The 25,330-nt window shown below is 38.8% G+C and overlaps 1 protein-coding gene across 1 annotated transcript in view; it reads right to left on the bottom strand.

Annotated features, from left to right (window-relative positions):
- The window catches only part of PRKCE (protein kinase C epsilon), a gene marked incomplete in the record, with an annotated part of 664,757 nt that extends 663,362 nt beyond the window's left edge, over positions 1-1,395 (bottom strand). Inside the window, 1 exon segment of the mRNA XM_074286727.1 lies at positions 331-1,395. Within this exon segment, the coding sequence (XP_074142828.1) occupies positions 331-678 (348 nt within the window).
- Between the last annotated feature and the right edge of the window lie 23,935 nt (positions 1,396-25,330).

Here is a 25,330-nt window from a genome sequence, read left to right as displayed (position 1 = left end):
GGGGGAGTGGGAGGAAGAGGGAAACAGGAATAAGGAAACCTTAAGGAGCTCACTGTCTCCTATTCCCCAGGTTCAGCTTCCTCGTCCCAGGCCTCTCACTCTGCTCTCTATTAAAAATGGGAATGGGGTATCCAATGCCACCGAGACCCTCCCGAGTGACTCTAAGTTGCTTCAGGTAGTGAGTACCACCTCCACCCCCCCCCAGTTAAAAGACCCCTGTCGCTCCAAGGCCACACTTTTCCCAGAAAACCCCGCCCGTTCGCTGCCCCGACTCCTGCTCCGAGCGGACCCTTCCCGCCCCCCTCCGACCCCGACTCCGGATATTCTCACCCAGTCCTCGAAGTGGCGGCTCCCGTTCTGCAGCAGCTCCTCAAATTGGATGGTGCAATTGGCGACAAAGTCGTCGTACCCTATGGGGGCATCGTGGAAGACGGCCAGTTCAATCTTGCGCCCGTTGCACACGTCGGTGACAAACTCGTCGTGCCAGGCCGGGCTGTTAGTCTTTTGCTTGGTGGCCGTCTGTCCGATGCGCGAGTCATCGACATTGAGGGCGATGTAAGGGTCCAGCAGAAACGTCTGAGGCCGGGGTCCCACCGCATGGCGCAGTGACCAGGCTGTGGGTTTCAGGCTCACGGCCTCGCAGATCTTGATCTTCAGGAGGCCATTGAAAACTACCATGGTCGAAGGCGGGCCGGTGAGGGTGAGGGGTAGGGATAGGGAGCAAAAGAGCCGGGGTCACTCAGCCCAGGAGTTCAGCGATAAATAAACAAGGGTTCTCTGAGCTGGGAGGAAGGGTTGGTCCGGCCGGGGTCTTCTTGGGGCGGGAGGGACGGGGACGCCTGGGTCCCCCCTCTCCCGCCCACCTCTCTCAGGCTTACACTCACGCACACACACACGCCTACACTCTATCTACACCTTGTAGTGCTTTGCCCTGGCTCTGGCGATTCCCAGCGAGTGCATGTATTTCCTCGCTGGGTTTCTAACGGAAAACAGGGAGGGGGGGTAGGGATGGGGATGCGGGGAGAGCAGAGGGACGTCCGTCTTTGAATCAATCCTCTCCTCTCTCGCCCCAACACCTCTGGAAAAATGACAACAAATATGTACACTATATAGGCTCACTCTCACCTCACTAATGCTCCTAGTGTCTAGGACTGTTTGAGGAGGGAAGGGGGGGGTGTCGGGAGAAGAGTGGGCGCTGCGCCCGACTCTTACCTACCTTTCAAAAACATAATCTCCGGGAAATTATTACTTTGGCCGGGGGTGGTTGGTTGTTAGGGAAATTGGGCAGGGATGGGGAAGGGGAGGAGGGATGCAATATAAAATGTAACTAGGATCCTCTTCGCAAATCCAGCTTCTGCTCCTCTAGGAGAAGAGGAGTGTGAGTGTGTGTCTGTGTGTGTGCAAACACACACACACACACACACACACACACACACACACACACACTCACACACACTCCCACTGCTTCCTCCCAACCCCTCGTTGCCTTCTTCTTGTTGCTCTTCTTCACCCTCAGTCTGTATTCGAGAAACGCCAAAAGCCCAGAACCTTACATCCGCACAGGATCCGGGGGTCTGTTTTGCTGCTGCTGTTGCTGCTGTTGCTGCTGTTGCCGCTGCTTGCTGATGCTGCTGCAGCTGCAGCTCCAGCCACCGCCGCCGCCGCCGCCGCCGCTGGGGCTCCACCTCACACAGGCCAGGCAGGCACTAACCCAGTACTCACCAGGAGCCTGCTTGCTGGGGCTGGGGCTCCGGGAGCTTTCGGCTTTAAGCCCCACCTCCCTCCGTTCTAGCTCGGCCTCTGACACTCGCTCCCCCTAGCTCTCTCGCTCTGTCTCTAGATCTCTCTCCCTCCCTCTCTCTCTTCCAGTGAGTGTGTGTGTCTAATGCAGGAAATGCGCAAAAGACGTCAGTGTGTGTGTGTGTGTGTGTGTGTGTGTATGCGCGCGCCTGTGTGTGTGTGTGTGTGTGTGTGTGTGTGTGTGTGTGTGTGTGTGTGTGTGTGTGTGTGTGTGTGTGTAAATAGAAAGTTTTGCCGGTTGGGGGAGCAATACGAGAAAAGTGTGCAGAAGATAGGGAGGGAATAGGGAGAGTGGAAAAATCTTCCCTCCGTTTATGCAGGCGGGGGAAGTGGGCGGGCGGACGGGAGATCGAGTCCCGCTTGCCCCGGGGCTGGCGGGACGAGAGGAGGGGCGCTTAGGGGTCGGAGGGGCCACTGACTTGAGATTCGATTCCGACCACATAGCGGACTGAGCCACTGGGACGCGCTTTGCTCTCAAAGTCCCGGGTGCCCCAACTACCCGACGCCGGGGAGGAGCGATCCCGCTTGGAGATTTCGGGGGACCGTATCTCCGCTTCCCACCTCTTTCCAGGTTCGGGGAGATAATCACTCGGCACGTCTGGGCAAAGACAAGGGGGTGAAGAGTGTTCCTCCCTCCCTAGGGACTGCACACCGGTGAGGGGAATGAAGGCTCCGGAAAGGGTGGGGAGGGGGGGCGGTCGGTAGCGGTCTCTTTGTTTTGTTCTGCTACAAATTATCCCTTTTTTTGCAACATTCCGTGCTTAGGGATCCCTGGTACTTTTCGCTTTGAGAGGACTTGATGGAATCCAGTTTTTGGAGGTGTTTCGCCAGAGTCTTTTGTACCTCTGTGTGTGTTTTCAAGAAAAGTATCTATTAATATCTGTTTTGGACTGTCCCCTGCCCCAGACCTTTTGTTGATCAAGCCAAGCTGACAGCCCCTGTCCTTGCAACGGAGAAACTGGGCGCGTATAGAAGGGAGTATGTGTGAGTGTGTGCGCGTGTGTGTACGCGCGCGCGCTTGTGTGTATGCTAATTTCCTCCGTAACCTTTAAACTCTCTCTCTCTTTCTCTGGAAAGCTGCAGCGATGGCTAAGTCACGTGAGGTCCGGATCCCTGGGCTGCTGGGGAAGAATGTCCTCTGCTCTCTGCGCGCCGGGGAAATGAAGCGCGGCCGGGCCAGGATCCTGGCTGGCTGTCCCGCGCCGGCGGAGGCGGGCGGGGAGCTGGAGAGGAGGGCCCAGGGACGCCGAGGGGTGGGCCTCGGCTCACGGCTCCGGAATAGGATTGGCTTCGGAAAGAAACTGTGTCAGCAAAGAGGGGAGGAGGACGGAGGGAGGGATACATGAAATCGGAAATTTTGCAAAAGAAAAAAAAAGTCTCTCGTCCCCAATCTATCAGCCAAAAAAAATAAAATAAAACCTTAGTCTTGCTGAGGACGTCGGACTCGAAGTCCAACCTCGGAGCTTGGTACAACATCGTTGACAGGTGCTTTATCCAATTCCTCCAAGGACACAAAACAGTCCGTTTCATTTTGTTTGTGTGCGCGCGCATCTAGTCAGGAGAAAATTCTTTATAGAATCAAATTGTCTTCAGCAGTCCTCATTCTGCCCCCTGAAGTGCAATAACCACAACAAAAATAATGCTTAGCATTTAAATACATAAAGATTTGCAAAAGGCTTTCCAACTCACCCCGTTTATCCACGAAATCATCCAGAGAGAAAGGGTAGGCGCTACCTTCCTCCCGCAAAATTAATTCCCCTGACCTGCGGAGGTAAAATACGCTGAAGAATTATGAATTTCTGCCCACAACTCAGTTGACACAATTACAATTGATACAATACGTATTTTAAAAATACTTTTTCTTACTACAGTCTCATGAGGCAGATAATAACTGATGTTTATGTTTTATGTAACCCTTTAAAGTTTGCAAAGAGCATAATAGACAATATTTAAATAAAAATTGCTTAATAGCTCTAAAGCTGGAAGGGAGCTGAAATAGATCTGAAATTGCCGATCAATCCAATCCACTCATTTTACAGATGAAGAAATTGAGGCCTAAATGGAGGAAAGTGGCAGGCTAATAAGTGACAGCCAGAACTAGAATGCTTTTGATTCCAGGTACAGTGCTCTGTCCCATGCTTTCTCAGCCAATTCCTTTGAATATCACACACACACACACACACACACACACACACACACACACACACACACACACACACACACACACACACACACACACACACTGTTTATCTCCGTGATGGTATATTTCCATTTTTTATCCTAGGCAATACAATTCTTGATAGGTCAAACAAATCATTATGAAATTACTGTAATGTTATCCCTGTTGCTCAGAAGACAGACAAGCCTGACAGGGTAATTAGCCAGGATATTTACTTGGTGACAATGGGGATTCCTCAAATGCAAAAGACTGGGAATTAAGAATTGATTCCTAAATAACATAGATCTAAGTCAGCTTCTTTTATCTTAATAAGCAAGGGGAGAGGTGTTGAATTACTGTGGCCACAACTGAATTTCTTTTTTGTCAGTACATTAATTGTTGTTCAGTCTTGTCTAACTTTTCTGGACCCCATTAGAGGTTTTCTTAACCAAGATACTGGAATGGTTTTCCATTTCCTTCTCCACCTCATTTTACAGAGGGAACTGAAGCAAACAGGGTTAAATTATATGCTCAGGATCACACAGCTAGTATTGGAGGCCAAATTTAAAGGTAGATTTTCCTAATTCTAGGTAAGGTGCTCTATCCATGACACCAGAGTTTTTTTAACTTTTTCCACTAGTGATCTTTTTGTCTGAGACATTTTTACACAACCATGGATTTATAAGATAAATACACAAATCAAATATTTCCTGATAATAAATCATCATTTCATGACAAATACCCCACTTGTATAAAATAAGTATACAAATCAAACATTTAATGATAAGTTAATTTCTCAGCCCCTCATTATGGGATCAAGATTCAGTTTAAGAAGCTTTATTTCACCTAGCTGCCCTAATGCATTAGTAAAGACCAATAAATAGATCAACTAAAATAGGACAGCTAGATGGTGTTGTTGATGGAGCATCCATCCTGGAATTAGGTATGCCTAAATTCAATCTAATCTCAGATACTTACTAGCTGTGTGAACCTGGACAAGTCACTGAACCTTGTTTGTCTCAGTTCTCCGCCTGTAAAAATGGCAAGTACCTTTGCCAAGAAAATCTCAAACAGGATCACAAAAGGTCAGACATGACAACAAAATGTATAATTTTAAAATATAATCTCTAATGTGTTGGGAAGGGAGGAAATATATAACACCTACAGTGATCCAAGCATGAAATTATATGCCTTTGAAGCATTTGATGTTCCCATTTTACAGGTAAAGAAACTCAAGCAAACAGAATTTAAGTGATTTATCAAAGGATACAGCAAGTAATTGAATCTGCATTTGAGGTCCAACATTATCATGGACCACCAGTTGCTTTTGGGGTTGGGCTGTGAAGTTTCATTGTGATGTCATCCATACTCAAAACTGGAACTGTAACCAAATCAAGTAAATGGATCTCAGAGATGTTCTTAAACCTGCTAATTTACAAAGTTTCAGGAATCAAACAGCATCGACTAGCATCCTGGGTAGGGATATAGAAAGAGATTATGCTCAGATTTTAATTTATTTTGAACTCTTGGATTCCACAAATTCCAAAACCATAATTTGACCTTCTTCTTTAATTGCTACAGTGTTCATTTCTTAAGACAGAGGAATATTATTTTGGAAAGCAATTCTTGATGACTGATATAACTGTCTTTAATACATGTTTAATTCAGATAGAGAAACATTGATGATGTGGTTTGGGTTGCTGGTCTTCACCTATGTATTATTGCATCAGTGTAAGGAAACTCCTTCCTTGATGCAGATCAGCAACTTTTCTGTATTTTATGATCTCTATAGAGATGCCTGGGGCACTGAGAGATTAAATGATATCTATTGCTCAAGATGGTTCATGTCAGAATCAGGAATGAAATCCAATTGTTCCTGACTCAAGGCATGTCTGGCTGCCTCAGTATGGAGGTAACAGTAATACTTGTCTCACAGGATTCTTATATGGATGAAAGGATTGTATGGGTGTAAATTTAGAGCTCCGGGTCCTCTAAATTCAACCTCTTCATTTTACAGGTAAAGAAACTGATCCAGGAGGTTATGATTTGCCTAAGGCCACATAGGTAGTAAGTGTCAGAGTCATTTTTTTTAAATTAAAGCTTTTTATTTACAAAGCATATGCATTGCATGGGTAATTTTTCCAACATTGACCCTTGCATAACTTTTTGTTGTAAATTTTCCCTTTCTTCCCCCACTCCCTCCCCCATTTGGCAAGTAGTCCAATACATGTTAAATATGTTGAAATATATGTTAGATCCAATATGTGTATACATATTTATACAGTTATCTGGTTGAGCAAGAAAAATCAGATCAAGAAAGAAGAAAAAGAAAAACTGACAAAAAAAAACCCTATAAGCAAATAACAACAGAGAGAGTGAGAATGCTAAGATGTGTTCCACCCTCTGTTTCCATGGTTCTCTCTCTGGATGTAGATGGATCTCTTCATCACTACACAAATGGAACCGATTTGAATCATTTCAATGTTTAAAAAAGCCATATTCATCAGAATTGATCATTTTTTGTTGTCTTGTTGCCATGTGTAATGATCTGGTTCTGCTCATTTCACTTTGCATCAGTTCATGTAGATCTCTCCAAGCCACAGAGTCATATTTTAAACTCAGATCTTAAACTCTAAAACCAGAATACCTTTAAGTGCATCATACTTAAGTTAAGGGATATAAAAAAAAGTTCTTTGCAAACTTTATAGCCTCGGTATGTCACATTATTAAATACAACATTGATATTTACACTATCCTACTAAGACTTTCTCCAAACTTGGTAGATAAAGCATTCACATCTTATTGGAGATTGGAGATAACAATTTGAGCTTTTGAAATGATCCTTTATGAACTTAATGAAAGGGGTGGGAAATCTTTACATTTACCTTGGGAGGAAATTTTTTCAATGGATGGCTTTTCTTTAAGTTAATGATAAAAATTTTTTAACAATTTGGAGGAGAGGCTTAAAATCAGAAATGTTCAATCAAAATAATGTTTCATTCAATTCTAAATGCTCTGAATTCTAAATGCAACTGAAGATAATAAATTGTAGTAATCACCTTAAGAACTTAAAATCTATGGTCACTTTAAACTCTAAAATTTTATTTATAAAAGTTAGCATTTATTCATAAAGCATTTTAATGTTTTCAAAGCACTTTATAAGTATTATCTCATTTTATCTTCACAACAAACTGGGAGGGTAGTACTATTATTTATCTCCATTTAATACATAAGGAAACTGAGTCAGATAGAAGTTAAGTGACTTGCAAAGGGTTACATAAGTATCTATCTGATTTGAATTCAAGTCTTTGTGATTCAGATCTTTCCAGTAATCTATCCAATTTACTTGACTATAAGTTTCATATATGCAATACTGAATACATTCAATTGGCACAAAACTATGTTACCTGGGTCCTGACTCTAATAGCTTGGTTACTTGATTTTGGTTTTAGTTTTTGAGAGGCAACTGGGTTTAAGTGACTTGCCCAGGGTTACACAACTAGCAAGTGTCTGAGATCAGATTTGATACAGCCAATGTTCTATCCAAGTCATCTAGCTACCCCAGTTTTGTTACTTGAGAGAGGGAAGGAATGAAGAAAGGAAGGAAATGTTCTAAGAACTGTTTTCTCCTATATGGAAAACACCCAATACTGGAACACAGAGAAACAGAAGGAATTCAGGTCTGCTCTTTGGTATATACTGCATGAGCAAAGATATCTTTTTTTTTTTTTTTTTTTTTTCAGCCTTTATATTTCAGCTTTTGGACAGCTCTGATTAGGAAATGTCTCTTTATTTGAATCCTGAGTTCACATCTTTGAAACTTAAGACTGGAACAAGTCTAGGCCCTCTTCCAAATGATGGTTCTTCAGTTACTGGCAAACTTCTGACATTTCCCCTGTGATCAAATATAAAAACACTTTTAGTTTTAGTTTTGTATTTAAAGTTTTTCAAACTTTATCTTTCCCACTCTACCTTTCCAGTCTCATTATCTTCACTGACTATTTCAATGACCTTGCCTCACATATAACTTAATGTCTTCCATCTTGGAGCTTTACGCTAATTGTCCTCCATGCTCTAAATACTTTCTGTCCTTATCTTTTTGTTGAAATTCTTCATTTCAGTTCTTCAAAACCTAGCTAAGATGTTACCTTCTACATGAGGCCTTTTCTGAAGCTACCAACTGTTAGTCCCTCTCCCTTCAAGGTTACCTAATCTTATCTACGGATATACATGTGTGTTCATGCGTGTATTCATATAATGTTATATATCCTTCCAACTCTGTGACCCCATGAGCTTGGTCCATGGAATTTTCTTGACAAAGATACTGGAATGATTTCCCATTTTCTTCTCCAGTGTGACCCCATTTTACACATGAGGAACTGAGACAAATTGGGATGAAATGACTTGGTCGGGTTCATACTATTAGTGTCTAAGACAAGATTTGAACTTGGATTTTCCTTACTCCAGGCCTAGTCCTCTATCCTCTGCACCACCTAGTTATTTCTAAAGTTCAGACATATACAACACATATAGACATATATGATCATCTGTGCACACACATGGATATAAACATACACATATGCATGCTGTTTCCCCCATTAGAATGTAAATTTGTCAAGGACAGGGAGTATTTCCCTTTTGGTCTTGTGTCCCCAGTGAGTGTATAGGGTCTGACACATAGTAGGTTCTTAATAAATGCTCTCTTAACTGATTCATATCCCTAATTGTTCAACTGATGCTCTTATGACATAAACTTGATGTGTTTCACCATCCTAGATAATTGTATTATAGATTTAGAACTGGAAAGTACTTTAGAGGTCACTTAATCCACCCTTCTCATTTTAAATATAAGGAAACTGAGGCCCAGAGATTTGGGTCTTGCCCAAAGTTGCACAGGTAGTAAGTGAAAGAGTCAAACTCCAGCCCTATGATTCCAAGTGCAAGCATTATTTCTTCTGATGGTCTTTCCTATTGCACTTCTCTAGAATTAGTTGAATTAGACATGACCCTTCCTAAAATGTAGTGGTCCAAACTGAATGTGTTAACTCCAGGTGTGAACTGACCAGAAGAAATTGGATTTAGACTATATGCTTCTTCATGAAGAAGGGTTTTTTTTTTTTTTTTTTTTTTTTTTAAGACAATTCTGGTTAAGTGATTTGCCCAGAGTCACACAGCCAGGAAAGTGTTAACTGTCTGAGGTCAGATTTGAACTCAGGTCCTCCTGACTTTAGGACTGGTGGTCTATCCACTACACTAACTAGCTGCCCTGAACACTTCCTTTCTTAATGTAGCAGAACATCACATTAGCCTTTTCAGGTGCCTATCACCCTGCATTGAGTCTGTAATCTCAGTGACCCCCAGATCTTTTTCAGATTAACTAGTGTCTAGCCACTTCTCTCACATCCTGTGTTTCTCAAGTTGATTTTTTTTAACCTAAAGACTTTTCATTTATCCCTACTAAATATTATCTTATTAGATTCAACCTCATGTTTAACTATTTTTAAAAAGTCTTTGATTCCTGAATCTGCTGTTCTAAATAATAATAATAATAATAATAATGTTCCTTTGTATGTCTGCAAATTTTCTCACCATGTTATTCTATACCTTATTAGAGTTATGACAGGCAAGATGGTACAATGGCTATGGAATCAGATGATCTTAGTTCAAATCCCATTCTTAATGCTTATTACCTTTGTGATCTTGGGCAACCCATTTAAGCTCTTGAGTTTCAACTTCCTCAACTATAAAATGAGGGAGGGAAGACTGGACTAAATGGTGTCTGAGATTCCTTCTAGATCTATGATCCCATGACCTTAAACAATAAAGAGACAAGCACAAATCTCTGAGGAACTCCACTGTAGATCACAAAACATTAATGGGTTTTGAAATGGTCAGTTGTCTGTCTTATATTCTATGTGTGCTCAGGGTAAGAAATTTGATCACCTGGGTAGTGGAACATAGCAGCCCAGCAACCAAAAAGAAAACTCTTCCAGAACTCAGCTGGCCCCATGCCAGACCCACACTCATCTGGCTCTTTGCCCAACTCAGCTCCAGGAAGCTCTCCCCACCCCCAGGTTTTAGTTTCACACCTGTCACTCTCTTACCTGTTTTTATTGTAGCCAGCTCTACTGGGTATATTAGAACAGAATCTGAACTGCATCTCTAAACCATTACCTAGGTAGAAGCTAGAGTAGGGGGTGGGAAGAGACATTGGTGAATGGAACATGCTCAGTTGTCTTCTCAATATCTTTCAATTCAACAAACATTTATGACGATGACTATGTAGGAGAAACAAAAAAACCCTAAAAAGTGCTAAGCACTGGAGATACAAAAAGAAGCAAAAGGCAGTCCTGCCCTCAAGTAGCTAAAATGGAATAGCGAAACATGAAACAAATCTATATAGAGCAAGTTATACACAAGATAAATGAGCAATAATTAAAAGCAGGAAAGCACTGGAATAAAGAGGGTGTGGGGAAGACTTCCAGTAGAAGTTGGGATTTTAGTTGGGATTTGAAACCAGAGTCAATCCTCAGAGCACAAGAAAGAAAACATTCTAAGCAAGGGGGACAGCAGAGAAAATGAACAGGGATTTTGCTTCCTCCACTCTCAAGTCACAGATAAATACATTCTACCAAAAAAACAAAAAACAAACAAATAAACAAAAAAACCTAGTCTACTTTGTCTCCCATTCAGATCTGGATCTCTGAAACAAGTGATTATTTGATCGTCAAATATTAGTGTAGTGTTTACTGTGTGTTCCAAGGATTTGTTGGAGGTGCTGTGTTGGAGTTAAACTTGATCCTTATTCCCAAGGAGATTATAACACAGTTGAGAAGATCACTTATATATTTACTATACATGTGACTTTGGAAAGCTCATCCAAACTCTCTTAGCTTCAGTTTCCTCTTCTGTAAAATGAAGCGGAGCCTGAAATCTCTTCCAACTCCAGTTTTCTGTGGTCCAACAATATGAACCACCATTTAGCCAACTAAATGCACTGAGAGGTACAAGGCTCCAAATGAGGGAATCAGAAAAGATGAGCCCTGCAATCCTTTCTAGCCCTAAATTCTATGATCCTATAACTCCAGATGATGTGGGTGTTCCTGCCCCTTATCTAGGACAGCAGCTGTGTAAACTAGGCTTTCCTTTCCACCCACCCCACCCCCAACTCCCTTGCCCATCTTTCTCTCCAGGCCTTCAGTTCCTTTGAGCTTTTAGAGCCAAATTGCCTTTGCTGGTCTTGACCAGCACTAAAAAAAATATACAATTAGAACCAAAGAAAATATCAGAATTGTCAGAGACCTAGTAATCACATGGCCAACCCTTTCATTGTATATATTTAAGAAACTGAGGTCAAACAGATTAATTAATTTATTGAAGAGTAAGAGGGCCAATACTAGGACCACACTCTTTTATTTATTTCTTTTTTAATATTATTTTATTTTTCAAAAAACATGTGAAAATAGTTTTCAACATTCACCTTTGTAAAACCTTGTGCTCCAAATTTTTCTCACTTTCCCCCTTCCCCATCCTCAAGATAGCAACCAATCTGATATAAATTAAGTAAATGCAATTATTCTAAACATATTTCCATATGTGTCATGCTGTGCAAGAAAAATCATATCAAAGGGGAAAAAGCCAGATAGAAAAACAAAACAAGAAAACAAACAACTACAACAACAAAAAGATGAAAATACTATGATTTGATCCACATTGTTTCCATATTTCTGTCTCTGGATGTGGATGACACTTTTCATCACAAGTCTATTGTAATTGCCTTAAATCACCCTACTGTTGAAAAAAGCCAAGCAGGACCCAACTCTTTATGCAGTTTATCCCAATTATACAACAACCTAAAAGTATTTCTTCAATTATACTCAGTCCATAAGTAATCGACACAATCACAAGATGCCCAATTCATGGCTACTTGAGGGCTACCGGAAGTTTATTGTGAGGAAGAGTCTTAGCAGCATTCATATAGAATAGTAGAAATGATTATATTGGAAGATAGGGGGTTTTTGGAATCCCATCATTGCCATATGTTTTCTATGCATCTTATTCCTGGGCATCAGTTGGGTCGCTAAACTCTATGGGGTAATATTGCCCTCTGGTGGAGTGAGCATGCAAAGACTACTCTGCCTCCCACAGCTATAATTGCCAAGTCCCTCCCTCAGCTCCCAGGATGCTTCTCCATTTCTATCAATCCTTTTCAGAGTAGGTGTGGAGGACACTTTCCCCTAACTCCTTGTTTGTCTGTCTCCAGTTCCCCTCCTGTCCCCTGTGCCTTCACTTTCCAGTCTGAGACCAAAGCCCATTTCCTGGTCTTTGGAAAAGAAACTAACTGCTTTGGTTTCCTTCTCACTCCAAAGAGAAGGAAAGAAACCCAGGAAAGTAGCCATTTTAGCCCAGGAAAGCAGCCACTTGGTCTAGGAGAGGATTTAACCAACTAAAAGAAAGAGAGAAGGTGTGAGCTCTTTTTTCAGCTGGTTTGGATACTAAAAACACTGAACTGGACTGACCTAATACCATTATCATCAGGATCAATTCTGAATTCCACTCCACTTTATGGTTCTCAGAGAAGTTGACTCAGCACAACAGTACAAAGGGAATCCTTGGGACCAGGAGACTCAGGAATCCAAGACTCAGAGAGAAGGGTAAGGGATAGGGGACTAGATGCTAAGAACACAAAAAGTATTCTTGCCAGGAGAGGTACTCAGCATAGTCACAAAGTAGTCAACATTTATTTGGCTATCCTCTGATCCTCATTTTTCAGGATGATTTTGTCCCTTTGTAACATTCCCCCCCACACCGCCTATTAAGATGCCCAGTGCCTTCACCTTGGCTTCTAGTTGCCAGCTCACCTTCACTAAAAACTCCCACTCTTTGCCTTCCTTTACAGCTAATGATATAAAATTATTTCCTCTTCCAGAATCCTAGTTTCTCCCCTAAATGTTCATACTTGTGCCTCTTCCATCTCCCTTCCACACATCCCCCTTAGTTACCACTTAGGAAATCTAATTTACAATTATTGTCACACAAAAGTGTGTTGACTGTTAAGTGTTACTACTTCTTTCTCTAGATACTCAGAAACTAGACTTTCTTATGATTCTGAGATCAAAAGAACAGAAGGTAGCCATGTGGAAGGGAAGTAGCATGGAACTGAGACCAGGAGAAACTATGGGATGGCCTCAGAGCAGGAAATAAGAAGGCAAGGGTAGATAGGAAGTGACATAGATTCCATAGCTCTTCTTTCCCCTGCTTTCCAGGTAACTTCGACAGTGAGTCCTCCCCCGGTGTCTATATTTTATTTAAATGTTTTTAGGAAAAAAAGGGGAAGGCATCTAGATGGTCCCCAGGAGATCACTAGGCTTGGTATCAAGAAGATTCATTTTCCTAAGTTCAAATCATATTTACTAGCTGCATAATCCTGGGCAAATCACTTAACCTTGTCTGCCTCAGTTTCTTCATCTGTAAAATGAGCTGGAGAAGAAAATGGCAAGCCACTCCAGGATCTCTGCGAAGAAAACCCCCAATAGGGTCACTAAAAATTGCTTGTAATTCAACAACAAAAGGAACAATGCTCCCTATGGTCCTGTTATATGGGTTGAAGTATCTTTTTCCAAATCCCTATCTCCCACATAGTTCTTTTTCTTTAAAAAGATATTAAAACTCTCCTTAAGAATTGATTGGCTCAGTTGCAAACTGTTTTTGGTACAGAAGTTCCACATTGTATGACTAAAACTACACTAAGCTAAATGAATGTGGATTCTTCATTGAATAACCTTCTGGAATATCCTTTCCTTACTATGGATGAGAGCCTGTTCTGGTTAACCTTTATGCCTTGTACAAACATTCATTTTTGTCCTAGTATTGACTGTGAGCTACAAAATTGGTTTGACTAGCCCTAACCTGTAATACATATTTATTTCTATTATTTTATACTGTAATAAATATTTATTTCTATTATTTTATACTGAAATAAATGACACAGCCATTAATAGTGATTTTTGTTTAAGCCTACAAGTTTATAGTTTGATATTGAAAGAGGAGAACCTAAAGTATGGAATATTGTCTCAATTATAGCAGAGTAGTAGTTGAACTAACTAGAGAGAGTTTTGTTTATAGTTTTATAGTGTTTTTGTTTTCAAACTGTGCCAGAGAAGAATTATACATAATCTAATATCACACATCCAGACCTCACAGGTCTCTATATAATCATATTTCTTCTAGCCTTCTTGGTCAAATAATTATTTCTAATAAGGAAAACAAACAAAATAATAGTTGAGAGCTTTTATCTTTTCTCCATCACTCATTATCACTGTTCAACTCATCTGAACTGTAGTTTAGTCATTTATTTGACCTGCTTTTTGATCCTAGCATAATTTAAAGCCCTTTTTATTGCCTTTAGCACTTATTATAAAGTTATAAATTCCATAGCTTCAAGTAGAAAATGGTCAAACCATCACAATATTGGAAAAGGATAAATATTGTGTTAACTTTGTAAAAAAAAAAGAGAGAGAGAGAGAGAGAGAGAGAGAGAGAGAGAGAGAGAGAGAGAGAGAGAGAGAGAGAGAGAGAGAGAGAGAGAGAGAGAGAGAAATCTGTAGACTTTGAGCCGAGTGAGCTTGGCTTTGATTTCTGGGATAATTCTAGAGTCTATATTATTAAAAGAATAGTGTTCCCTAAGTATCCCTAACTATATTATTGGTGATTTCTCTCCATATGGAACTTATTAAGTGGGTAGAATCAAGAGCTGAATCAAAAGACCCTCCATGTTGATATATATATATATATATATATATATATATATATATATATATACATATATATAAACTCAACCAATAAGAAGTTGACTAAGAAGCAGTAAACAGGTGACCTAATCATGAATATTTCACTATATATCTATAGTGCGGTTAGGTAAAGCAATTTGGGATCAGACAATTCTTACCACATATTATAGAAAGACATCCATAAGGAGCTGGGGCTAGCCAGGTCTTCAGGAAAACAACAACAACAACAACAGATCCTCCTGAGATTGCCTTCCTATATACTCTTGCCTTCTTATTTCCTGCTCTGAGGCCATCCCATAATCCATCTGGGATGCTTGAATGTTCATGTAGTTTAGATAAGATGAGAGTCACTATCATCCCTGACACTGCCTCCTGATGTTTTTCCAAAAGACCTGCCTCTGTACTCTATGGAATCCCTGGCATTACCATCTGAATTACTGTCATAGCTTAAGGCCTTTTGGAGCCTTGACATCTGACGTGTTCCTAGAACATCCTTTGCCATCTTTCCTGTACTCAAACTTTATTTTGTATGTTTTCTCCCATAATTAGAGTGTGACCTCCCTGAGAGCAGGTATTGTAGCTTTTTCTTTTTGGATCTCCAGCATTAACACAATTGTGGTGCATAGTAAACACTTAAATAATGGTTTTATATTCATTCATTCATCAATGCAGATTATTCAGTGAACTGGTGGAAACTATGCAACTCATCACTGTGGGCTGCAAAAATGTAGTATCTACTGGATGGGTAGAAAGACAGAATTAGTAGCTGGAATTATGCACTAGAAGCTCTTTTTATAAACTAACATATGGCATCCTTAAGAATTCAGGAAATAAAATATACTGGAACTGAAACATTGTTTCTCACAACCATCCAGATATAACATTGATCCATGCAAATTTGAGAACAACATTTTAATAGATGACATCATATCATATCATATCTTATCACCATTTTCACACTAAATGGAAGAAAAAACTTTCATGACATAGAGACCTAGCAGAAGAAATGGAAGGCTAAAGTCACATGGGAACAAAACAATCCTTCAGATATCACAAGTTCCCTCTTTCTCTGCTTGCTTTTTTTAGTGTGATTTCCACCTCTAATCATTGGTTGTTAGAGATTATGGGAATGATATGGGTATAACCAAAGATAAGACTTTGATAGTGAAAGGAAAAGGGACTAGAAGATTAAAAGGCTTAACTCAATTTCATTGCATTCAGACAATATTCATCATCATTATTATTATTCATCTACATGGAAAGATGATATGAAGAATGAAGGAAATGTAGATACCATGAATATAAGAATGAAAAATAATACAGTTTCTTCTCTCAAAGCTCTTTCAGTCTAATTGGAGGAATGAAACAAAAAAAAAATGCAAATACTTTATATCAATATATGATTAACTGTCCAAGAGAGATCAAAAAAAGTAATATGAGAGATTAAAGGAGAAGGGGAAAGTGAGGGAGAGAATCTCTTCTGGCTTAAAGGGATAAGGAAAGGCTAGTGCCTGAGCTGACTTGAAAGAAAGTAAAGAGATAATAATCAAAGAAATTAGTCAAAAATAGTCAAAGAGGAATCAGTTCATAGTATGAGAGATTGAATGTGCAAAGGGAGAGGCAATGAGAGAGCACAGTGAGTTTAGGAATCAATCCAAGACTATGAAATTTCTGGAAAGGGAAATTGGAGTCAGATTTTGAAAGGCTTTGAGTGTCAAATTAAAGAATTTATATTTTATTTGGTTGTCAATTGGGAAGTCACTAAAGGATTCTGAGCAAGTGAAATGATGTCATCAGATCTGTGAATTAAAAAGATCATTTTGTCATAAGTGATCTACATGAATTACAATAAAAAAAATATAAGAAGGGAAGGAAATCAGAAGGGAGAAAGACTAAACTGGAACACTAAATCCAGTCTAAGAGCTAATCTGGAAGTCTAGATCCATGGACCCTTGGAGCTAGAAGACATCTTAGAAATAATCTAGCCCAACACTCTTATAGATAAGAATATAGGAATCGAGAAAGTAAGTCATTTGCAGAAATCTACAGAGTAAGTCTGGAGAAGGAAATGGCAAACTCCTGTATCTTTGCTATGAAGAGTCAGACATGAATAAACAACAACAAAGAGTAAGTCAGTGATGTAGCGAGCTGTCGTCTCCAGAAGCTGCTGGATCGCTCTCTGGGAAGAGATCTGCTGTGTCTACTCAAATCTCTCAGACAGATTCTTCTTCCTGTAGTGAACCGTTGTCTCCAGGCAGTTGCTGTTAACTCTTGTCCTTAGAAGTGACTTCCCTTCCTGCAGAGAGCCCCGTCAGGCCTGATGTAATGCAGAGAGTCTTCTTTCTTGAATCCTGGCTCTGAATCTCCTCCAGCTCTTATCCTTCTCCAGGCCGATCTGCTCTCTGCGCCCAGTGCTGTCTCTTTTTATCCTCCCAGAGAATGGGCGTGGGATAATGCAAGGGCTTCTGGGAAGAACCACCCCAGCCAATGAGCTTGCTCCCTCTATCAAGTCAACCTGAGTTCTCACCTTGTAATTGTCCAGAAAACCTGAATTCTCACCTTGTCATCATCCAGACAACCTTAGTTCTCACTTAGTAATCCTAACAAGTGACAGAGTAAAGACTTGAACACCCCTCCAGCCCCCCCACCCCCCTCTCCTAAAAGCCAATCCTGAAAGCTCAGTCTAGTGACTTAGTGGCCACCATTTCTGTTTGAGTTTGATATGACTGCTCTAGATTAATGCAAATTTTGTTTAGGATTTTATAGAAAGAACAAATAGAAATAAGAGCAACTAAATGATACATAAGGATCCCTGAAGTTTTTTTTATATCCACCATCTTATTTGACACTCTCACCCAGTCCCAAGGGTAAGCAAGCATTGCTATCTTATCTTTATATGTGGGAAAACTTGGGCTCAGAGACATGGGTCAAAGTCATAGAGTAAATTAGAGATAAAATTTGAACCAGTTCTCTAGTCAATAGATTAACAAGAATTTATTAATCACCTTCGTTTCTGTGGTAGGTTCTGAGGAGATAAAGACAAATATGCAACAGAGATAAGACCTATGTATATAACATGGAGATACATACATACATACATACATATATATATATATATATATATGTATATATATATATATATACAGAATAAATACAGGTTAGTTTGAAGAAGGAAAGAAATAGTCACTGGCAGAATGGGGGACCCAGATTCTTTACACCTTCTTAAACAGTGGGATATGAGGTCCAGTAACTGAATATGGGGACTGAGAAAATTTTGGCAACAGTGGTTTCTGAATACAATGCTCAAAAATTAATTCAAAAGCAAACACATAATGAATCTGAGGTGTTTTTGTATTGCATTGTGAGACTTCACTATCGCCTTGGTTCTCAACATACAACATGAACACTTTGTGCTGTATATGCTTCCACAAACATTTCGGAGGTTCAGGTTTGAGACCAGATCCTGTAAAAATTTCTTGAGCAAAAAAAGGAATTGTGAGTGGGAAAAGTTTAAGAAGCCCTGAGTTACACTACAGAATGTTGTCTCCTCAATCTCTTTCATTCTATGGGCATTGTTCAGATGCCCATATCAGTCAGAATAGCCCTGTCCATGCCCAGTGCCAGCTGATCCTGTTTCCCCTTCATCCTAGCCAATGCATGCTGCTGAGGCAAAGGCTGCCACATTTGGGGGAAATCTGGAAAATCTCTTGAGAGGCATATCAGGGCTGAATCTTTGCATTCACACTTCATTTATCTGCTCTTATCTGCAGACTTGGCAGTGGAAACTTTGATTAGAAAGTCTCTTATTTGAAGATGAAATAGTGAGATTTTTGGAAAATAAGATGGAAGGATGAGAATGAATAATTGAGTAGGTAGAAGAATTTTATCATATTTCCTCTTTCATTGATGTGAACTGATTTTATAGTGGCTAGCACAGGCAATATGTTTATTCATTTATTTTTTTAAATTGAGTAATTATCATGCAACAGGTATTATTGTGGGGACTATGGAAGAAGCCCAAGACTACTAAGTGCTGTTCCCTGACTTCTCAAGGCCTATAAATTACCAGGGGCCTCATTAATGTAATTTTCTGTTTGTTTCTCCCTATAGTGTCTCTACTATCCCACCAACCAAGGAACTTCCACCCCCAACAACACATAAATTAAGGGATTTTGTTACAATCTTATCTAGTGAGGACTTTTCCTTACATTTCCTCTTGATGCTATTTTTGGCCTCTTTGGCAGCTGCTTGTCAGATTTATCATAGTTGGAGTTCCAGAGTAACAAAACTGGATGGAAGTAAGTAATATCATTACTTTGTTATTGTTTTTACCTTTTTAATTTTTTTTGCCTGTTCTAAACACTTAATTTATTTTTTTTCCTTATTAGGAGAAGCTGGCTAACTTCCTTCCTTCCTTTTTTCATTCTTGAAAATACAAAAAGAACTGTCCATACCCTATGACCCAATATTCCTTACCCCTGGGCAGATACTCTAAGAAAGTCAAAGGATAGAAACAAATTTTTTTAAGTAAAGCTTTTTATTTTCAAAATATATACATGAATAATTTTCAACATTCATCCTTACAAAATCTTGTATTCTAATTTTTTCCTTCCCTTCTCCCCACACCCTTCCTTGGATGACAAGTGATTCAATATACGTTACACATGTGCCATTCTTCGGTACATATTTCCACAAATATCATGCTGCACAAGAAAAATCAGATCAAAAAGGAAAAACATGAGAAAGAAAGCAAAATGCAAGCAAACAACAACAAAAAAGATAGAAATACTTAATATACACCAAAATATTAATAGAATAACTCTTCAGGAGTAAAGCACTAGAAGTGAAGTGGGTCATCTGAGAAATGGCTAAGAAAACCTAGTATTTATATAGCACATTATATAAAAACATTACATAAGAAATAATGAATGTAAGAAAATTAGAGAAATAGAAAAGAGATATATGAGTTGATGAGGGAAATAAACAGAACCAGGAAATTGATATACTCAATGAGTACAACAATGTAAATGATCAAATTACAAGAAGGCAGTTGAATTCTGAATACAGGGAGAAAAACCATCAAAGGTTCCAGAGGAGAGATAATGAAACACTTTTTATTAATTCTTCTTTGTTCACAAGGGAGACAGAAGAGGCTGAGTGGACAATAACAAAGAATTCTCATGGACCAATCAACCAATGGTTGATTTCATACAGGTAAATGCAGATTAAATTTGTAGGTATAGATAGATTAGCTCTTCTCCTAGAACTCCAAAGATTGTCAAGGAAGTCACTCGAAGGTGGAATCTCAACTCAGGACAGAGGTCTGGGCAGAATCAATTCCAAAAGAGGACAAATTGAACATCAAAACCTCAGGCCTTGCATTTAAGGACTCTTCCCATCCCTTAACATAGTGCCTGGTACAAAGAAAACATTAAATAAATACCTGCTTCTTCACTCCTTTCCTCCCTCTCTTCCTCCCTCCCTCCCTCCCTTCCTTCCTTCCTCTCTTCCTCTCTTCCTCCCTCCCTCCCTCCCTCCCTTCCTTCCTTCCTTCCTTCCTTCCTTCCTTCCTTCCTTCCTTCCTTCCTTCCTTCCTTCCTTCCTTCCTTCCTTCCTTCCTGTCTTTCTATCCTCCTGCAGAGACACAGAAGCTAAAACTTCTTATTTACCCAAAAAAAGATATAACACTGACAATTGCTATTTTTACAAAGATTTGAGATAATTATTCATTCCTTCTTCATTCTTCAAGCAACCACCCATTCTGTATAGTAGATAGTAGACTGCTCTTGAAATCAAGAAGATTCAAGTTCAAGTTCCATCTGTTACATATCTCCCCCTGTATTCGATGTTGGAACTTCAGTAGAAAAGACAAAAGAAAAAAAAAAACACTACTTCAATGTGAATCTGATCTCATTGATTAGAGTACTCCCTTTACTAATATAGTTCCATATCTGTCTATCCCTTCTCAATCTGAGTGTTATATCATATTTTCCAAAAAATTCCAGTAAATAAAATTCAATATACTGGAGCTCAGCTCTGCAATGAAACTGTCTATTCTTATTCTTTACTCTTGAAACTTGACTGATAGAAAATGTTATCCACCTCCAGAAAAAGAGGTGACAAGTTGAAATATGCATAGTACAATCTTAAATATATGTGTATATGTGGATGTTTATAAATATCTAGTCTTGGGGGAAGGAAGTGAAAAAATAAAATAAAAAGTGCACAGGAAAAAGGAAAAGAAAACCTACAAGGAAGCACAGAAAAGTTGAGTAGCTTTAAAAACAATGTGTAGTATTTATTATATAGGTTTTATTGAAATGGAAATAGGAAATTTTATTGAATCCTCTTTGAAGCTGTACATGGGGATGTTCTTATTTTCTTTTCTCATTTTGTATTTAAGTCTAAAATGAATAAAACATTTACCAAAAAAATCTCAAGAAAGCCAACACTGACTCTTCTCCTTTTCTGATCATTTCATTGAGAATGTCTTCTATCCTGCTGTGTAAACAGTGCTATTTATACTCACCATATATCTCTCCACTTTCCTAAGGACATCTACAATTGTGAATCTTTGTAATATTAAAGAATCAAAATGTGTTAAATTCATTAATACTACAAAGTTTTTAGAGAGATGATGTTCATCTGAAGGTGTCTAGAAAGACCCAAATGAGTTCCTAATTACCAGCTAACACTGATAAGGCAATAGTGATATAGTCTGGGATTGGCTGACTGACAACCATGGCCTTTTTCCTTATTTCTCACACCATCCTTAGGAAATATGTTAACTTTCCATGGCATTGATTTCCTTTCTTTCCCACATCCCTTTGCAAACTAACCCTACCCCTGACTTTATTTTAACAAGATTACATCTATGTAAAAATGTTATATAGTACTGGTCTTAACATCCACAACAAGCAATTTGCCCTATCACCACATTAGGAGTGACTCTATCAGAGATCTCTAAAGCTGTGCCATCAGATAAGAATGTTTATTTTTTTTTATAAATGAGAATGTAAAGTGAAGATAATAAAGGGTTATTTAACAAAAAAAAAAATAGAAGGAAACAAAAATAAGCTGGCTAATTCCCTTTTTTTAGCTCTTGAATAATTTCCAGCTGTCTGGACCAGTTGGAAATGAAAATTTTCTTCATCTTTTTCTTATGATAAAGGAATGGTGAAGCTAAATGGGTTGCAAACTGACCTTATTCAAAGATTTCCTATAGCCATATGTTAAATCAGTCAGGAAAGTTCTATAGAATCCAATGAATGCTAGAGGGAAAAAGAAGATTGGGGTATTCATAAAGATACTATTACAAGTTAGAGAACTTGCTGCCATAAGCTAGGCAGTTCCTAATGAACTCACAAAGAAGGGGGGGTTAGGTTCTTTTATAGCAGAAAAATAAAGATGGGGGATCATGTTAATTTTGTCAATGCAAGTAACTTGACAAGGAACAAAAGATCCCCTTAAGGATCTAGATGATCCTATTAGTGCTCCTCCTTGCATTAGAGAGGCTCTTTCCAATTAACGTCACTCTCAATGACTGGCTTGAGGTCTTATTCACCCTATCACTGAGTTGTCTGCATCAGGAGTCTTCATGAGCTCAGGAAGCTAGGTGACACAGTAGATAGAGTGCTGGACCTAGTTCAAATCCACCCTCAGATATGTACTGTGTAACCCAAAGCCTGTAATCTCTGTCTGATATAAGCTCCTCATTTGTAAAACGGAAATAATAATAGCACCCTTGCAGGACTGTGAGAATGAGATAACAAGTAAAATACTTTGCAAATTTTAAAGTGCTACATAAATTCTAAGTATTATTATTTACCCAGGGTAGTTAAGTCTCTGCAATCTGGCCAAGCTACAACCTCCAGGTTCTATTTTTTTCTTCTGTAACAAAGGAAACCAATTAACCTATACTGTATTACTTGCTGTCTAGGAGAGCAGGAAGGGGAGAGAGGAATGGCAGAGGGGAGAAAGGAGGGAGAAAAATTTAGAACACAAAGTGTTTCAAGGGTAAATGAAAACTATCTTTGCATGTATTTTGAAAAATAAAAAAACTATTATGATTTTAAAAAATAAAAAAAAAAACAAAAAAACAAAAGAAGCCAGTGTAAAATGAGGAGTAGACTAAATGAGCCCTAGAGACCCTTGCAAATCTATGAATCTAAAATTCTAATCCTGATGTAAGGTTGAGGAGTGAAGTGGGAGGGAGGGAGTGATTGGTTATAGAAAAAAAAAAAAAAAAAGTAACCCAATTGCTGCCTTCCTGGAAAGCTAAATAACTAAATACAAACAAATGACACAATTAAATAAAATACAAGACAATATACGTCACCAACCAATTGTCTGTTTAAAGTGATTTTATGTGAATTTGGAACCTAGAAGGTGTAGTGGAAAGAATGCTAGAATTGGGAGTTAAGAAAATCTAAATTTGAAATCTGACTGAAACGCAGCTAGCCTTGAGTCATTATTTAATTTTTTGAGTCTTCCTAATCTGTAAAATGGGAGAAATAAAAGTGTCTGTCTCTTAGAGTTGTAGTGAGGATCAAATAACAATTAACATCTGTAAAGTATTTTACAAACCTTAAACATCTATATGAATATTAGTTAGTTATTGAATCTGAAGTTTGATTACTAATCCAGGTTGTTTGAAGAATGGGGAAAAAAATGGTAAACCACCCCACTGCTTTTGCCAAAACCAAGAAACCAAATGAGGTAATGAAGAATCGGACACTACTGAAAAAGTTCTCTTGTATTTTTTTATTCATTTTGTTAAAAATTTTCAAATTATAATTGGAAATTGTAATTCAAAATACAATTCAATCTGATTTGGGTAACACTTTAGAGTGGTGGCAAGTAGGCCTAATAAACCCCTCATTCCTCTTTCCCTCCCCCTCTTAACAGTCTTGTATAACAATTATAACAATTAACAGCATAGATATGGGGATATGATACAAAAGGTTGAGGAGCTGGTCAACCTAGCTGGCTGCTCAATCCCATAAAACGTTGCTTTTTAACTCCTCTGAGAATGGAGTAATGATCTTTTGTTTCTCATAGACCACAGATTTGAATCTTTTCCACCTTGTCCATAGCAGACGTCAGTGTGTCCATCAAGCTAACTTAAGTACAGATGTCTTTTATCTTTTTTTCCTCTTCAGTTCTCTTCAATCAATTTTCGAACTGCATCTAGGTTGCTAAGTCTTTTCCAAGGCAAACAATTTGAATTACAAACAGTTGCTTTGCTTGGTACAAGTAAAACCTCAATGACATAAAATTCAAATATTCTTTTACTGATGGCCTTTAATAAAAGTATATATTTTTTTAAACTAGCTGTAATTTATTCCAAATGTTCCTCACTCCTCCCTTTACCTTATGAACAAATGAAACTTTCCACTAGGCTTTTAATGACAGAAGCAGAAATTCCAAAAGTTTTCCATCAGACATTTCCTAACAGGAGGGAACATCAATCTTCAGTATAACCTGCTTTACCAAACACTGTGCGATGGTGGACAGTGGACAGAGGGCCAGAGATGGAATTAGAGGAGCTGAGTTTGAATCAAAGTTTTTCTCCTCATTTTTTTATTATACTTAGAGTTTTTTTGGTTTATAAAATGAGGGTCACTTTTACTTGCAATCCTGTTGTGCTAAATAGGCAGAAGAGATGGTTATTTATCATATGTATAACCAGTTACCTATTGGAAGGTGCAAAACTGGCTACCTCTAGAGTTATATCAAATTCAATATATCCAAAATAGAACTCCTTATTTCAAAACTCCTTAAATATGTGACACTGGATAATTTATTTAACTTCTCTCAGACTCAGTTTTGTCATCTTTTAAAATGGGTATAATAATAGCATCTACATCTCAAAGTTGTTTTGAGATTAAATAATATTTCTAAAGTTCATGGAACATCGTAGGAAGCATAGTCAGCAAATTAGAGTCTCTGTAAACCTTAAAGCATTATATAGATTCTATTGTTATTGATAATCCCAAAACTATCATTTTTCAAATTTTTTTTTGTCAAAGCATTCTTCCAATATAGAAGTTTGTACTTTTACCAAGTTTTGTAACTTTGGTGCATTCCTTGATTCCTCATGAGTTGTTATCCTACATATCCCATCTGTCACTAAATCTTCCATTTCCACCTCCACAACATCTCTTTCATCTGACTTCTCTTTACTCCAAAGGTTCTTAGCCTGGGATCCATGAATCCCTTAGGCACCACAGATAAACTTCAAAAATTTTAAAGGAAACTAAATAGTGTTTTATTTGTGCTTTTTAAAACATTATTCTAAAAAAGGGTCTATAGGTTTCACTATGCTGCCAAAAGGAACAATGTCACAAAACCTTTTTAAAAATCCCTGCTCTGGGGGGAAGCTGGGTGGCAAAGTATTTAGAGCTCTGACCCTGGAATCAGGAAGACCTGAATTCAAATCCAGCATTAGATATTTACAAGCTATGTGACTATGGGCAAGAAAGTTAACCCTGATTGCCTTAATAAACAAACAAATAAATAAATGAATGAATGAGTAAATAAATAAATAAATAAGAATCCCTGTTCACCTCCTGTAGATACT

This window comes from Sminthopsis crassicaudata, chromosome 2 (genome assembly GCF_048593235.1).
Source record: "Sminthopsis crassicaudata isolate SCR6 chromosome 2, ASM4859323v1, whole genome shotgun sequence".
NCBI classification, from domain to species: Eukaryota; Metazoa; Chordata; class Mammalia; order Dasyuromorphia; family Dasyuridae; genus Sminthopsis; species Sminthopsis crassicaudata.
The sequence above is the reverse complement of the archived record's forward strand: the minus strand, read 5'-3'. Positions and strand labels throughout refer to the sequence as shown.